The sequence below is a fragment of the Neoarius graeffei genome, chromosome 26, assembly GCF_027579695.1.
Source record: "Neoarius graeffei isolate fNeoGra1 chromosome 26, fNeoGra1.pri, whole genome shotgun sequence".
Classification (NCBI taxonomy): Eukaryota; Metazoa; Chordata; class Actinopteri; order Siluriformes; family Ariidae; genus Neoarius; species Neoarius graeffei.
Window position 1 is genome coordinate 44,596,255 of NC_083594.1, and position 16,446 is coordinate 44,612,700.

At 43.8% G+C, this 16,446-nt stretch overlaps 1 protein-coding gene across 2 annotated transcripts; it reads left to right on the forward strand.

Moving 5' to 3' along the window:
- The first annotated feature begins 1,247 nt into the window (after nucleotides 1–1,247).
- Nucleotides 1,248–16,391, forward strand: LOC132874358 (transcriptional regulator QRICH1-like). 2 transcript variants are annotated; one of them, XM_060910480.1, is made up of 12 exons: nucleotides 1,248–1,439; nucleotides 3,411–3,691; nucleotides 3,954–4,034; nucleotides 4,268–4,405; nucleotides 9,482–10,183; nucleotides 11,129–11,282; nucleotides 11,434–11,588; nucleotides 11,688–11,802; nucleotides 11,939–12,047; nucleotides 13,389–13,540; nucleotides 13,655–13,745; nucleotides 15,071–16,391. In XM_060910480.1, the coding sequence occupies exons 2-12, from the start codon at nucleotides 3,443–3,445 to the stop codon at nucleotides 15,258–15,260; spliced, it is 2,136 nt and encodes a 711-aa protein (XP_060766463.1). In that variant the 5' UTR covers nucleotides 1,248–1,439; nucleotides 3,411–3,442; the 3' UTR covers nucleotides 15,261–16,391. The 2 variants fall into 2 exon arrangements, with proteins under 2 accessions (XP_060766463.1, XP_060766464.1); XM_060910481.1 differs by lacking the exon at nucleotides 1,248–1,439 and adding an exon at nucleotides 1,565–1,600.
- The last annotated feature ends 55 nt before the right edge of the window (nucleotides 16,392–16,446 follow it).

The window sequence follows — 16,446 nt, forward strand, 5'->3', positions numbered from 1 at the left end:
CACGCAGACACAGCGAGAACATGCAAACTCCACGCAGAAAGGCCCTCGCCAGCGGCTAGGCTTGAACCCAGGACCTTCTTTCTATGAGGCAACAGTGCTAACCACTACACCACTGTGCCGCCCAATGTTCACATCAAAGTGGTATAATCAGGTACGTTCCTGTAAATTCCCACCTCTGTGCTGGGAAGTCTTTGATCACTGTGAATCAGCGATGAGAAAATGTTCTCTAGTTCTACCTGAACACGTTTTGTTTTATAGAGCTTGATATGTCCGTCCATTAGCCACTTATCCTGTTCTACAGGGTCGCAGCGGACTATGGGCGAGAGGTGGGGTACACCCTGGACAAGTCGCCAGGTCATCGCAGGGCCGACACACAGAGACAAACAACCATTCAGACCTAACCTGCATGTTTTTGGACTGTGGGTGAAACCCACGCAGACACGCCGAGAACATGCAAACTCCACACAGAAAGGCCCTCGCCAGCGGCTGGGCTCGAACCCAGGACCTTCTTGCTGCCTAGTGTTCACAGGTACTGAACACGTTTTGTTTTAAACAGCTTGATATGTGTTCAAATGATTAAAACATTCATGGATGCCTGTTATATTAGATGATCTATTTCTATGGTTCCTAAGAATTTTTTTTCAAGACTTACCATTCATAAAAAAAAAAAAAACAATTCTGACGGGGGTCACTTTAGGGTTAAGGCACAAACCGTGGGAATTAACTCTTTCCTATGCCGTGCTTGTTCAACAAGGTGCACTTGTATTGCGCATCTCTTTCGGTCCACCTTAAGAGCCCAGTTAGGCAGTGTTTTGCAGGGGGAGGCCCTCACACACACATGCCTAGCACTTTAAGGCGGACTGGAACAAATAAAGCCGCGCTTAAAGGCATAGGCACTCCTAAATCAGGTTCCACAGATTTAGTTGAGAACATAGAGTCGACACGTCTGTGATGGTTATAAATATCTATGTGGTTGTTTTTAATATCAGAAAGAAAGGTATTGTTTAATAAACTAAAATATATGTTATAGTATGCATGGCATCCAGATGTGCACTGAGTGGTCTGTTTAATATAACCGAGACTGCATGAGAAAATAATTATGCGTGATTTTAAATCATGAATAAAAATTCCAATAAATTGCTCATGATCACACTGCACAATGGATAGATAACCTGACATGCTGTGCGCGTTCACGACAGCTTCCAGCGCGCGTTCACGGAGTGGGAATGTGCTCGTGGGCCTGCAGAGGGAGCTGCGCGCGCTCCACTGAAGCGGCGCTGGGTGCGCACAGGACAGTCCGGGGTCTCGCGCTCTCACACAAGGCCTACTTCCGTCAGCGCGCTGCTTTCGGGATTTTTTTTTTCCCCCCTTACACAAAATACTCATCTCGTTTCCAGTCGAGCGAGCCGAGGAGCCGCGTTTCGACGTTTTCTAACACGGTAGGAGCTTCATGCAACCGATAGTACAACGGTTAAAGGGTGTGTTTTAATCTCGAAATGCATATCCGCAGTGTGAAAATGCAATAAGCACACGTCACACATCATTTATTGGTATTGTTTGCTTGCACCTTAAATGGAGGAGGAAAAAAAAATAGCTCAGGGTGCGTTATAACTACACATCATGCACGGGATACGGCTACAGGATGAATTAAGACGGGCTTTGGTGGCTTTTTATTTTTTGAACGGCGTGTTTTGGCGGAAATTGATTTTGGTTTTATTTAAGGTAGCATGGCAAGATACGCGGCCGAGCTAGTTAGCATTAGTTCGCTAAGTCAGACGGGCTAACCTAGCCTAGCGTTCACTGGAATAACCATTATTACTGTTTTTTTAAAATTATCTCACACAGACTCATAAACCTAAGAGTGTATATTTCTCTTCATATTCGTGTCGACACGGTTTGTAGACGCTAATAAGGATAATTTCACAAATTCCTAAGCTAGCTAGCCTGCAAGCTAAGATTGTTTTGGTACGCTAGCATTAGCTAGCTTTTCCCCCAATCGGGCACATCTATCCGCCGCTGTTAACCTTATTAGCGCGACGTAAAAATGTTTAAATTTCACTGACTTTTAAGTGTATACGAAATATTTAGCAGCTAAACTTTTCAGTTTAGCTCGTTAGTTATTGTCACAGTATGTCTTAGTTTAGGTAGACCGAAATGGTCCAAAGTGCAGCACGGTACAAGGTTGGCACGATCCCAAATAACCCCTTGTTCACTCTAAGTGGACTACATGCATATGTAATGGCTTCTGCGCACTACGTAGTGCACTGTGAAGTCCAAGAAATAGGCGTTTGCGATTCAGCCAACTGCTGTCGTCTTTAATCTAAACTAAACAAAGCCTTTCCTTATAGTCTTTACTAACATAAACGTTTTGACATTTATAGCTGTAATCGTCTTTAATTAAAGAAAAATTCGTTAGCTTTGTACTCTGCAAAATGACATTCAGTCTAATCTTAATCACGTGTAAAACCTCAAGATGGTTTGGAAAACGTATGGGAACTCTCTTTGGTCAAAATGCTATAGATTCAACACCCTTGTGGGTTACTGATCTGAAGGTCGGTGGATCGAGTCCCAGCTCTGCCAAGCTGCTATTGTTGGGCCCTTGAGCAGGGCCCTTAACCCTATACACTCTACAAGGCACCATATCAATCTGGGATATGTGAAGAAAATAATTTCACTGTGTGATTGTGACAGGTTTATTTTATTTCTGACATGAATGCAGGTTTTGTACTTTGAATGAAATGCAATGTTTTTCTGTTCATGGTGCAGGGAGCGTTTTTACTCTCAAAATACTTTGGGTGATGTTTTTAACAAGGTGCCACCACAAAAACACAGGTGTTTTTAAAGCAGCTCATTTAGTTATTTATTTATGTAATTTGATTTGTTTGTTTTTGTTTATAAAGTAGCTATAATATCTTTTAGAAATGCTCTTGCCATGATATAGCCTCAGGCGCTGATATGGCATTTAAAAAAAAAAAATTAATGCGCTCGCTCACTGATGCAGGTAGTGACCTTTTCATAAATGAAACTAAAAACAAATGTTCTGGAAAGGTTACGAGCATAATGCAAAAAATAAAAAAAATAAAATATATAAGAACCATAATCTACTCTGGCTTTACCTTTAAAAGTTTGACAAATACAGCTGTGACAAATAAATGAGGAAAAGCCTTTAATATAATGAATATTGGATTTGCTTTGCCATGTCAAGTTGAGGTGACACTATCAGCCAGTGCTGCTGCACAATTTGGCCAAAAAGAATAGTTATACAATTATGGAATATATTTATGATGTCATGGTTAGCCATTAATTCTGTCGAGGAACTGGCACGTTCTCGGAAAACTGTCCGGAACATACCGAGCATCTCTCGTGTCAGTGCTAACAAATGTCTTCAAATTTTTCCTCACTTCTTTCAGGCTTCAGTCAGTTCAAGGTGGATTGACCTGTCATGAATGAGCCGATTGAAGGCGGTGCGATCTCGTTCGACGAGTATGTGCGGCAGAAGGCTCGCACCGTACCCCAGCACCGCATGAAGGAGTTCCTGGAGTCGCTGGCCACCAAAGGCCCCGAGATCCTCCAGGAGTTCAGCCAGCAGACCAGTGGCACCACCACTACCATGGTGTACCAACAGGGGGCCAACTGCATCTACACCGATAGCACAGAGGTGGCAGGGTCACTGCTCGAGCTGGCATGCCCAGTAAGCAACGCACACTTTTTTAAAAAGCTCCCTGAGATCACCTAACAGCTGCTGGAAATGCGTGTAATTATGCTGTACCAAGATAATGGTATAATAGTGATTCTATGATGTATACAAACCTTGAATACATTTTGTGATATTAAAAGCTATTTTAATTACTTTTTTTTTTAACGAAGCGGGTTACAAATCCGTAAGTGCATAAATTGTGATTTTTCTACAGTAGAAATTGAGTTTTCTCGAGTTGATGGTCTTATTTTTGCAGGTGCAGGTGACGTCTACGCAGATCTCGCCACAGCTGGCTGCAGCTGTGCAGCAGGCGTCTGAACAGCAGATTCAAGTCCAGGTTAGAGCCTTCTCGTTCCTCAGTAATATAAACTTTCCAAACACGATTTCTCGAAACAGATTGTATAGCCAGCCATTGTCTCCAAACATGCATAAATCATCAGAGCAACTGCATGTTAAAGGGAATGACTTGAAGAATTTGTTGGTTGAGACCGATGAGGATTTCAGATGCTGCATCAATCCAAAAAACTCCTCTATCTTTTCAGCTTTGGCCGACTGTTCATTTCTCCGCAGGTGCAGATCCAAGGTGAGCAGGGTCAGACTGTTGGTCAGGTGCTTCAGGTGGCTTCTCCTACTCAGCAGCAGCTGTCAGGGGTCACTACAACACAACTGGTGCAGCAGGGTGAGCTAACTGAGGAACAACAGCAACAGGTACTTCCACGTATACACACAGTAAGATCATAATCCTACAGTAGACTCTAATTTGGCAAGCAAATAGGTTCCAGTTAATATTTTGTTGGCGTGAAGCGATGCAACTTTTGTCACCTACAGACTTGGGCTGTCAAGCTTTTTTCAGATACAGTCAAAATGTCTATAGTCTCCTGTAGGGATCATCAATTGGAGTACTGCGGTCCAGATCTCGACCCTTAAAAGTATTTCAGCAACAGAGCCAGATACTTGAAAGATCCTCTGTTGTGGCTTTTCCAGTCACATTTAGACTAGCAACGAGGCGAAAGACGTTATGCAGTGCAGTGCATAAAATCATGGCGATAAAGGTCAAGTGCTTCGGTTAATCTTTACATCAAACATCAGAATGTGGGGAATTTTTACACACAATAGACTTGACACAGAATGGTGCAAAAAAAACCAATGCAACGAATGGTGGTTCTGAGATAAGAGAGAGTAGAGGACAGGAGATTAGACAGGCTTGTTCAAGCTGACAGGAAGGCTACAGTGGCTCAAATAACCACTCTGTACAACCGTGGTGAACAGAAAAGCATCTCAGAAAATGCAACATGCCAAAACTTGAAGTGGATCTGAGATAGCTGGAGATTGGGGGGGTGAACAAAAAAAACCCCACAGGTAATGTGTTTTTAACTCTTCTGGTGTTTCATGTAAACATGAGCGTTTTAGCTGTATCTGGATGATTTTATGCAATTGCACTGCTGCCACATGATTGGTTGATTTAGATAATACGACCCCAAATCAGAAAAACTGAAAAAGATTTGTAAATAATCATTGACAATCATTGTATTGCACTCCGAACAATACAACAGCAACTTTTTTTTTTAAAATGTTTTACCACATGAATTTTCTTGCGTGTCATCTCGTCTCCACTCCCCACCCCACACACACTTATTTCAGTTTTGATTCTCGTAAGACATTTCCAAAAAAGCTGGGACAGTAAAGCATTTACCACTTTGGAATGATGTCATTCCTTCTCACAACACTTTAAAGATGTGTATGGACTGAAGAGATGAAGTGATGAAGCGTTTTAGGTGTTTTTTCCCTTTCTTCCTGCAAACAGGTCTTAAGGTGTGCAACAGTACGGGGTCATTGTCATAATATATTTTTCATTTCAAAATTCTCCACACATTCTCTATCGAGGGCAGAGGGGACAGGCACCCTCTTCTTCCACAGCCCTGTCTTTGTAACGTGTGCAGAATGTGGTTTTGCATTGTCTTTTTGAAATCTCCCTGGAAAAGATGTTGTCTTGCTCCAAAATCTCAATGTGCTTTTCTGCATTAATGCTCCATCACAGAAGTGTAAGTTACCTTTGCCAAGGGCACTGAAACAACCCCATACCATGACGGACCCTGGCTTTTGGACTTATTGCTGGTGACAGTCTGGATGGTCCATTTCTTATGAAAGACCTGGAATACTGATTCATCTGACCACAATACACATTTCCACTGTGTGACGGTCCATCCCAGATTCCTCAGAGTCCAGAGAAGTCGACAGCACATCTGGACACAGTTAACATATGGCTCCCTTTTTATACAGTAAAATTTTCATTGTAACTCTGTATTTTAGTGCTTGACAAAGGTTTGCCAAAGTAATCCCGAGCCCATGTGGTTATATCGGCTATAGATAGTTTTCACTGACGTCACGGCATTCTGGGGAACGCCCTCCAGCCGCCATCTTGCAGGGCAAACAAAACGGACCATCGCCACTACCGGCTACGTTATCTCGGACGAATTTATTAAAGGTCCCATGGCATGGTGGTTTGTTGATGCTTTAAACGGGCTCGTGGAGGCTTCCGGATGTTATATCCGCAGCCTTTCTCGAAATGAACCCTCGGCACGTAAATATAGCCTCCTGGGAGAAAGCCCCATTTCAGCGCTTTTCCCAGTGCGTCGTTTTGCTAATGAGAACCAGGAGGCGGGGAAGGGTAGAGGGTGGGGGCGGGCCATGGGGGGAGGGGCTTGACCAAGCTGCGCGCACACATACTCGCTGCTATCGGCGCCTGTAGCCACGCTGCTAAGACAAAACCCCGTTCTCCCTCGGACTCCTTTCGTAAACTCAACGTGACACAGAGAACAGAGAATGAGTGTTCGGAGTGGTAGTTTACGAACGTATAATACCCTAGGCTTGAACACGCACTCCATAACCAAAGAGGATAGAAGCAGCAACTACAGCAACATATCGCTTATCCAACAGAAGACATGCATTGCGGAGCAATAGTCAAACATAAGCTCATAAGTTACAGTCAATTTCCAGACTAAACTCAGTTTAACAGAGCATGCTGCATGCTCTTTAGTTTTGTAGCGCAGATTACCTGGCTAACTGCAGGAAGCGGTTAGCTGCACAGCTAATGTAGCCATTGCTAGGCTAACGCACCGATTTTAAAACACGGCAAAACAACTTAACAGTTATACACTTACTTGTTCGGTGTTTGTGGCTGATGCGGCAGGGATGCTTGGTACGGACCCAGGCTTCAGTGACAGTTGATGTGCAAAACCTGCCCTGTACTGTCCCAAGTTGTGGAAACATTCCTCAGGAAAATGCTTCCGACAAACATGCACCGTCTTAGGTAGACTCGATGGCGTATTATTGAAGTAAATAAAATTAAGCCACTGCGTCTTCAGGGGCTCTCCCGTCGGCAGTAAAAACAGACTCTTTTCTGTGTTGTCACATCCATGTACAGCGCAATTTCCATGTTTCGCTCGCTTGGGTGATGCCATGTTGTGTCCTTTATGGTCTCCTCACTACAACTGGGCGGGCAATCCATACAGTGGGTGGGAATCCAGAGGGGGGGCGTGGGGTTCATCTCCCTTGCTGATGTAGTAAAGGGAAGAGCTTATCAACGCGCCGTTTTGATGCGCCATTCTCAAATGTTGGGCATAGTTTGGTTTACACATTATGAAATTTCTAGCCACTGGGGTGACTTAAGAAGGTCAGAGGAACTCATTTTAACGTTAAAAAACCTCAGAAAGTGAAAATTTCATGCCATGGGACCTTTAAGTTATATAGTCAGTTTTCTAAAATAAAGATCAATGTCGGCAAAATCAAGCAAACGGAAGTATATGGATACATTGGACGACATCTCACGACAACGGTATGCAGCCAAACTGTCCTTGATTGGGGGAATTGACCCCTACGAAGTGGACAAAGAAGCATTTTCAAGTGACTATGCAGGGCTGCCATCCATATCGTACCCTGATATTGTGAACTATTTCGTGAATAGTAAAAGTGCCTACACACTTGACGACCTCAAAGCATACAAGTCGTTGGAGTCATACAATTATTTTGTCTGTGGCTGGGTCCGTGAAGTCCACCAAAAACAAGTGAGAGCCATGTCCTAATTACAGCTAAGGTATGTACACATTGGAGTTTTAGAGCTCTCAACACGGCATATAAATGTGTGTATAATATCGAGTTGATTTAAGACAAATTTTACATCCATTAGTGGTATTACAGTACCATGTCAGTATAAACTTTGTAATATAATTAACTGGTATGTAGGCTTGTTACACGATTGTTTATTTAAACAACTTGCCACTTATAAAATGATCGGAGCAGACTTTGCTGTGTTTGGAAGGCTGAAAATCCTTGCGGTTGATTCTTGCAAGCCATAGATTTCTCCTTTGTATGCTGAGTTTCTTTGTTTGCTCGCCTTCGTGCTCCCGTACAGTGGGAATTCCATAAAAGCTCCGCTTGACGTCATCATCTGACCTATTACGACAGCTGTGAATACAACAGGTGTGCACCATTGCTAGCTTTAAATAGTAATAATGTAACTATAAATGTAAATAATATATAAATAAATGTAACTCGTGCGTTACAACGTGTGCTCAGTGACCCGTACGGTAAGCTTGCCCTACAAGATGGCCGCCACCAGGGAATCTCCGACTCTGTGACGTCATGTGAAAACTATCTATAGATGAATGACGGTTCTTGATGCAGTGCCGTCTCGGGGATTGGAGATCACGGGTGTTCAGCTTAGGCTTGCGCTCTTGTCCTTTATACACCGAAATTCCTCCAGATTCCTTGAATCGTTTAATGATGTTATGCACTGTAGAGGGTAAAATATCCAAATCCTTTCATATCTTTCTTTGAGGAACACTTTGTTCTTTAACGTTTAAGTAATTTTGTTATATATTTGTTGACAAACTGCAGACCAAACACTCGGGCTTTCCTGGATCCTGGTTTTGTACCAAATCCTGATTACAATTTAATTGTTTTATCTCCTCGTTAATCCTAAATTGCCCCGTCCCAACTTTTTTGGAATGTGTTGTAGGCTGAAATGCAGGAATGGATGAATATAAACAAATGAAATGAAGTTGACCAGACAAAACATGAAATATCTTGGGTTCATACTGTCTGCAATGAAATGCAAGTCCAATAAATTTAGAAATCACTGGGTTTTGGTTGTGTTTTTTTTTTATTTGTATTTTCCGTACCATCCCAACTTTTTTTTTTTTTAAATTTGGGGTTGTAGCATGACGCAGGGGCGGCACGGTGGTGTAGTGGTTAGTGCTGTCGCCTCACAGCAAGAAGGTCCGGGTTCGAGCCCCGTGGCCGGCGAGGGCCTTTCTGTGCGGAGTTTGCATGTTCTCCCCGTGTCCGCATGGGTTTCCTCCGGGTGCTCCGGTTTCCCCCACAGTCCAAAGACATGCAGGTTAGGTTAACTGGTGACTCTAAATTGACCGTAGGTGTGAATGTGAGTGTGAATGGTTGTCTGTGTCTATGTGTCAGCCCTGTGATGACCTGGCGACTTGTCCAGGGTGTACCCCGCCTTTCACCCGTAGTCAGCTGGGATAGGCTCCAGCTTGCCCGTGACCCTGTAGAACAGGATAAAGCGGCTAGAGATGATGAGATGAGATGAGCATGACACAGAGCAGATTCCTATTAAAGTGGCCCATTAGTGTATATGAATCAATAATGCACAGAAAGATTGTCAGATTGCTATCGTTGAATGGGTGACGTACAATATGTAAATACCAATTATTTACATACAGCCTATACCAGTAGAAATGAAGTGTGTTTGCTGTGTGTGGCTCCCAGATCCAGGCACAGTTGGTTGCAGCTGTGGCCGGAGGTCAGCAAATCCAGATCCAGACAGTGGAGGCTCTGTCTCCACCACCTCAGACCCAGCAGCAGGGTTCGGAACGCGAGGCAGAGCGTCGTGCCGGAGCATCACCAGGCGTCCTGCAGCCAGCTAAGAAGCGCAAGGTAGATGTACCTGCTGTAGTGTCTTACCAGCTAGCACAGGGCCAGCAGCTAGCCACCGTACTGGCCATTCCCCAGGGCCAACAGCAGGGCTACGTGTCGCTGAGGCCAGAGCTCCTGACTGTAGACAGTGCACACCTGTATGGCACCGCGACAGCTGGCACCATCACAGGTGCGTCAGGAGAGACCTGGACTATCCCAGTGTACCAGCAGCAGCAGGGTGTAGCACACATTGCCATCCCACAGGAGGCCTACAGCTCGGTGCAGGTGCAGGACAAAGATAAAGACAAGATGGCGACGGTTGGTACGGCCCAGGTTGCAGGTGCGGTGGCGGTGCCTGTGTCGGGCTCGCAGGAAGAGGTGGTGCACTCTCTCTTCCCGGCACAGTTCATGAACGGAAACATCCACATTCCTGTGGCGGTCCAGGCTGTCGGAGGAGGCTACGCAGGCACCACCCAGGCGCTACACATCTGGGATCCACAGCAGCAACAGCATGGCCAGGAGGCGGAAACTCAGGAGCAACAGCTCCATCTGCAGGTTAGGAGTGTGGCAAGGTGCGAGTTATTTTTAACGGGCTTGTTTTATAGCCCTTGCAAAGAGCTTGACATATGTATGTAAAACTTATGAGGCTTTGGTCTGAAAGTCAGTGTAGTAGTTTAAAGCTACTTTACACACCAGGTTTTACGTCACGGAGTTCTGATTCCGCGTTGAAAAAAATTACGCCGTTACCTCCAGTCCTATTTTCTGCACGAGCCCAGATTGATCGCGTAAGCAATGTTTTTAAAATTGCTGGTCTAACTATAAGACAGCTGAAATTGCACAGCGCAAAATGAGTTTATCCATTTGCCCCTTTAAAAACAACAACATAATATAAAACGTGTTTAGTTGTTATTGTCAAACCATTTGTATTTTTGTGTGTCATCACAGTTCCTTGACAGTGGTGACACTATAACAATAAAGCCAGTATCTCGCTGGGCTGCGACACAACAATTGCGATTAAGCTATGCGAATTCCGTTCTCGCACTTCAGCCAGTATCTCACTTCACGGAAACTGACTTGAGAAGGGTTTGCGACACCAGCGACGCATTTGCAGCTATTTTGAGGGAAATTTTGTCGCACGAATTTTTTGAACATGTTCAAAATTTCAGCGACGAAGGAGCGACACTTTGCAACTCATGCGAGGAAATCGAGAAGCCCCGCGAATGTTTCAAGACCCTTTTGAAACTCTCGCGAATGACGTTCGCAAGCTGTCGCAGCCCAGTGAGATACTGGCTATAAGGCAGAGTTGATGGAATAAAATGCAGTGTGTTGTGTATCGATTTACAAATTGACACACCCTTCCCTCTTAGAAAAAAAAAAGTTTAATTTACAAATCCTCTTCAAATAAATGAGTTACATGTTTAATTTAAAACATTTACTGACTGCTCCGACATCTGCACCTAAAAAAAAAAAAAAATTTAACGATTCTGTCTTCCTTCTCAGGCGGAGGCAGAGCCACAAGCCGAGGCTCCTCCTGAGCTGCTTCTTCCGACGGTGCTCAAACCAGAGGAAGGCCTGGAGACCTGGAGGCTTTGGGTGCAGCGCAAAAACGCAGAGCTCGATAAGAACGAACAGAACAAGTTGGCACCGATTGGCCGTGAGTGATTTTTTTTTTTTTTTTCATATAGTTAAGTGGCTTTCAGTTTTTAATAGGCTTTCTATCGACCTCATTCACCCTCTATTTCTCGAAATGGATAGTTTCAAACACGTTCCTTATGCGCGTGGGTGTTTTTGCGGTCTCTCTACAGGCCGCCAGCCTCTGCGTTTCCGAGAGGACCTGGTCTCCAGTTCAGTGGGCGAGCTTAACGTGGCTCTGTCTCTCATGACCCAGGAGGCTCGTGGTTTAGAAGGGGAGCCGTTTGAACCCGACGCGCTGTATTACATCTTCTTATGCGTACAGAAAGTACGTTGTGTGTGTGTCTGCCTTAGTTCTTTCTGCACAAACATGTTTATTCTGTCATTTTACTCAGGTGTGATCTTTTCACCTGCATTTTGTGTTTAGTACATGTTCGAGAACGGCAGGGTGGACGACATCTTTTCGGACCCATACTACTCCCGCTTCTCCCAGTGCCTACATAAAATCCTGGAGGAATGGAGGCCCAGTGTCCATCCACTAGGTAAAGAAAGCCCTGTTTTTCCTTTCTCTGTGCTGCCAAAAGTTTTGGTTGCAGGGGGGAAGCATTTAATTGCAATGCGAGACATTTTTATGCTGCCATTTGTGTGTAAATTATGGATCATGGCCTCTCCTTTCAGGTTATATTATCCCCAGCCATGTGACCGAGGAGATGTTGTGGGAGTGTAAACAGCTGGGAGCTCATTCTCCATCTACTTTACTCACAACACTAATGTACTTCAACACCAAGTGAGTCATTGGAAGAGGAATTGTATTTCGTCACGGCTTCTTATCAGCTTCGCTTTTTTCTTCTACGCCAGCGGTGTCAAAGATCCGAGCCGTGGTGATGAATTTGAATCCATGTTCTAAATTTAAACCAGAAGCTCATCTTTGTTAGGACACTAGGGGGCAAAGTAGAGCCGTAAAGTGGGCGAGTGGAAAAAAATGTGCTGCTGATACATCGTTTGTCAAGCTAAACCATAAGTATATATCTTTCTTTCCGAAAGAGATGATTTAGGGGTTGTACAGTATTTGACAGTTCTGTTTTGTTCATGTGATGTACAGTATGCTCAAGTGGTTTGTGCAAAATGTTCCTTTCTGAGAAGTGCAGATAAATAACACATTTCAGAGCATGAGATTTGATTAGTACAGTAAGCCCTCAGTACTCGCGGGGGTTAGGGACCGAACATGGCCGCGAATAAGCCAAAATCGTGAATACTTGTAAACACCCCCCCCCCCCATAAAACTGCTCACAAATGCTTATTTTGATGTCTAAAACACTCCCTATACCCTAGGCCAGGGGTGTTCAATCTTATCCACAAAGGGCCAGTGTGGCTACAGACTTTCATTCCAACCAAGTGGGAGCTACACCTGATTACACTTGTTTAATCAGTTCATCTTGGTCTTCAACCAACTATCAAGGGTGACTCCTATTTGGCTGGAACGAAAGCCTGTAGCCACACTGGCCCCTCATGGATAAGATTGAAGACCCCTGCCCTAGGCTATGATCCCAAACACTTTAGATACGTACGGTACTCTCGTTGATGCCGTAGTGACGAGCCACTGCCGCAAAACTCTTCCCTTCCTTTAGCATATCAAGAAGTCCTACCTTCTCCTGCAGCGTCATTACCTTCTTCTGGTGCTTAGGTTCCTTGGCAGGAGCCTTAGAAGATGCAAAGCGTTTAGGAGCCATTGTAGGGTGTAAAAATTATTCAAAAATACCAAGAACGCACAACACGTGAACAAGTCTGAACTACGGGAACCGCGAGACTGTACTGTACAATGCGCTCATTCGTATCAGCCAATGAGCAGCAGCCCGCCATTCAAACTTCAGCCAATAGCAAGCGAGCATTCGGCTCTGAGAATGTAGCAGTGCGTAAACGTTCTATACGTTCGCCGCAAATGACCGCGAATCGCTGAGATTTCCGCGAATGTATAGGAGATATGTTCTATATAAAATCCCGCGAATATGTGAATTTGCGAATACTGAACCGCGAATAGGCGGGGGTCTACTGTATACTAAATTTTTATATTATTTAACGTACTAGATGGTGTCTCGTGTTCGGTTAAACTAACTTGTTTCTTTCACAGGTATTTTCACCTGACTACAGTGGAGCAGCATATGAAAGTGGCCTTCTCTAAAGTGCTCCGGCACACCAAGAAGAACCCAACCAACCCAAAAGACAAGAGCACCAGCATCCGCTACCTAAAAGGAGTCGGCTCTCACCATGTCGGTCAGAAAGGCGAGTGGCGGGCGGGATTATATTTGCAATCCAGAATCAACTTTTATTTCATGCCACGATACAAAAAAAAAGGGAAACGTATTTATTATTTTTCTTTGCTGCTTCTTGCTTTAGTGACGGATGATATGTACGCGGAGCAAGCAGAGGATCCAGAGAATCCACTCCGCTGCCCCATCAAGCTCTACGATTTTTACCTCTTCAAATGGTGGGCACCTATTCAATGAAGGATTGATCATGTTTTAAGTGTTTGGCTGCTACTAACACTGACCCCTATTTAAGTTATTCCACGAAATCAAGTCGTACGTCAGCTGATAGCCGATGAGACGCGTAGCCTCGAGTTGGCTATAAGCCATGTACAGCGAGATTTGAGTGAGTGGAATAACTGGGGTTTTTTTCTATCCATATTCACTGGATTTTCAGGAACAGAGCTTTTTTTTTTTTGCAAATTCGATAAATAAACTCCATATAAAACGTTCAAAATCATTTTCTGCTTAGAATGTAAACAAACCGGCGAAATGACAGGAGCAATTTGTGAAAAATGCGATAATTCTTGAAAAATAAAGACATTCTTACCATCAAATACATTTATTTATTTTAGGAGGGGTTGTTTTCGAATAGTTTTTCCTTTCGTCCTCGGTCGGTTCAGCAACGTGTGCTGCCATTTTGTTTTTCTCTACTCGCAGTATATGAGCTGATATCCTAGTAGTAGAGTAGCCAATCGGAGCGTGCGATTGCTCATATCCAGTGAATGTGGATAGAATAAATGTTATTTACCAGCTGGGACGTCTGTATGGTGAAGTACCGTGACCAAAGTATTGGCCGAGGTCACGGTATTTCACCATACGGACCGACCTTAAGCTGGTAAATAATATATTCATTTTTTTCTTTACCAAATTCTAACAGAAAATGAGAGCGCCCGAAAGGGAAAAACGAGCCGAGGCACCATTTTGAATCCTCATTCACGGCTGTAATGCAAATGGCTTCCTCCTCGGTATACAAGTGCACTTCCATGGCAGGAAAAAAACTACATTTTGCCGCCTATGTAGTCCCCTACTTATACAAATAGGAGTCATTCAGGATTCAGCCATGTTTTTGCTCGGCGTTAGCAAGAGTTACAGGTTTTTAGCTTTCTCCTGAAATGTTTTCTTTTATTTCTTCTTCCTCAGGGTAGTAAAACTCGCTTTCGCTGTCAACACTGTCGTCATCGCTATCCATGATGTAAAATTAATGCTGTTCTCCTGAGAAATGCGAAAATAAATGTTGACAAAAATTGCTACGATGTTTCTTGTGAACGAGCGAGTCGCCCGGGGTCCGTATCGTAAGATGCAGACCCGCTTGCCAGCCAATCAGAGCGCAGGATTTGATGGAAACCGGACCGCGAAAAAAATGAAAGGTGTTATTTCACTTTGAAACAAATTAGTGAGCCTAAACTAGGATAAAGCTGTGGAACTGAAGAAAAGTAATTTCTTCATATTTATCCTGAAGAAAAATACATCAAGTATTTATGTATGTACTTTTTTTTTTCTTCAGCCCTCAGACTGCCAAAGGCCGGAATGATACGTATTACCTGACGCCAGAGCCTGTCGTAGCCCCAAACAGCCCTATATGGTACTCGACCCAGCCAATCACAAGCGAGCAGCTGGAGCAGATGCTCACACGCATCATGGTGGTGCGGGAAATCCAAGAAATAATCTCCATCACACAGGCCAACATTCAGTGAAGGAAGATGAGGGAGAAGGAGAGAGATGCTGAAAGAAAGGTTTCCACCGCCGAGCTCCTCCGTCCTCACAGCCTCACCGCGACTCGGTCGCTCACAAACTCAAAAGGAGGGAATGTAGCCATCGCCGTGCTCCGTATTTACACAACCCGAAGCACGAACCAGTGGTGGCGCATGGGCAGAGGAGGCCCTACATCTGCTTACGTGCTATAAATCATTTGGAGTAGGATTTAAAACATACTGACCCGGTCAAGGAGATTCGATTACTAACCTTAAAAAGAAAATCAGTCGGTTTACTTAACAAAAATGCAACAAATGTTTGCTAGGCATCCTTTGTTGAGCTTGCTTGTTTTATTTCAGTGCATCATTCTTAAGTGGTTCAGGGTTCAAAGAACATTCGCACGATCACTTTTGTCAGTTAATTGGATTTCTTTGGAGGTTTGCTCTGAAAAACTGCACTACGTCGCGTCATGGTCTCGATGCTATCTGAAACAGTCAGATTCTATAAGTATTTAAAAAAGGAAAAAAAAAAGCCCTTGTACACTGACTCACGATGAGTCTTTATCCACCACTTCTATAAACCTGTAGTTTCATGAAGTGCCTCCTCTGACCAGCCACCACTGGAGGACTGAACTGAACCGGACTTGCAAGCTTTTCTTTTTTTTTTTTTATAAATAAAAGATATTAATCTGTTCATGTGATGCCTGTTGGCACTACACACCTTTAACGTGCAGTTTCTCTTCGCTAGCTGTTGCTCTGTCAAATATGTATCCCCTTTGTTTCATGCTCATCCTTTAACGTCTTTTTTTTTTGGCCTCCCTAATTTGCTCGTTCTTCTGCCATTGTAGCTGGGAGAGGCGAAGAGTGTGATTTTAGACTGGAGTCATCTCTGCAAAGGGTTAAAACACAGGTTCTTTTGGGGAACACCTTACACACCCTTGACTTGGCAAGAGTGCAGTCACTTGGAGAAGTGTATTCTATACAGACTTTTTTTTTTTGGCGTTCTTGGTTTTTATTTTTTATATATGCATCTATGGTAATCTGATATGTATTGATATTATAGTGGTGCTGGAGACTGAAAGAATCGAAGCCTGTGTTTTCAAACATGCCTTTTGTACAGTGAGGTCCCTGTAATTGTGTGTAGTGTCGTTTTTTTTTTTTTTTTTTTATGGAAGGATATTGCAAAGAC

Coding starts and splice junctions, on each gene's coding strand:
- LOC132874358 (XM_060910480.1), top strand. CDS start 3,443: ATGAATGAGCCGATTGAAGGCGGTGCGATCTCGTTCGACGAGTATGTG. Junction 4,406..9,481: donor CTGAGGAACAACAGCAACAG/GTACTTCCACGT, acceptor TGTGGCTCCCAG/ATCCAGGCACAGTTGGTTGC. Junction 13,746..15,070: donor GATTTTTACCTCTTCAAATG/GTGGGCACCTAT, acceptor TTTTTTCTTCAG/CCCTCAGACTGCCAAAGGCC.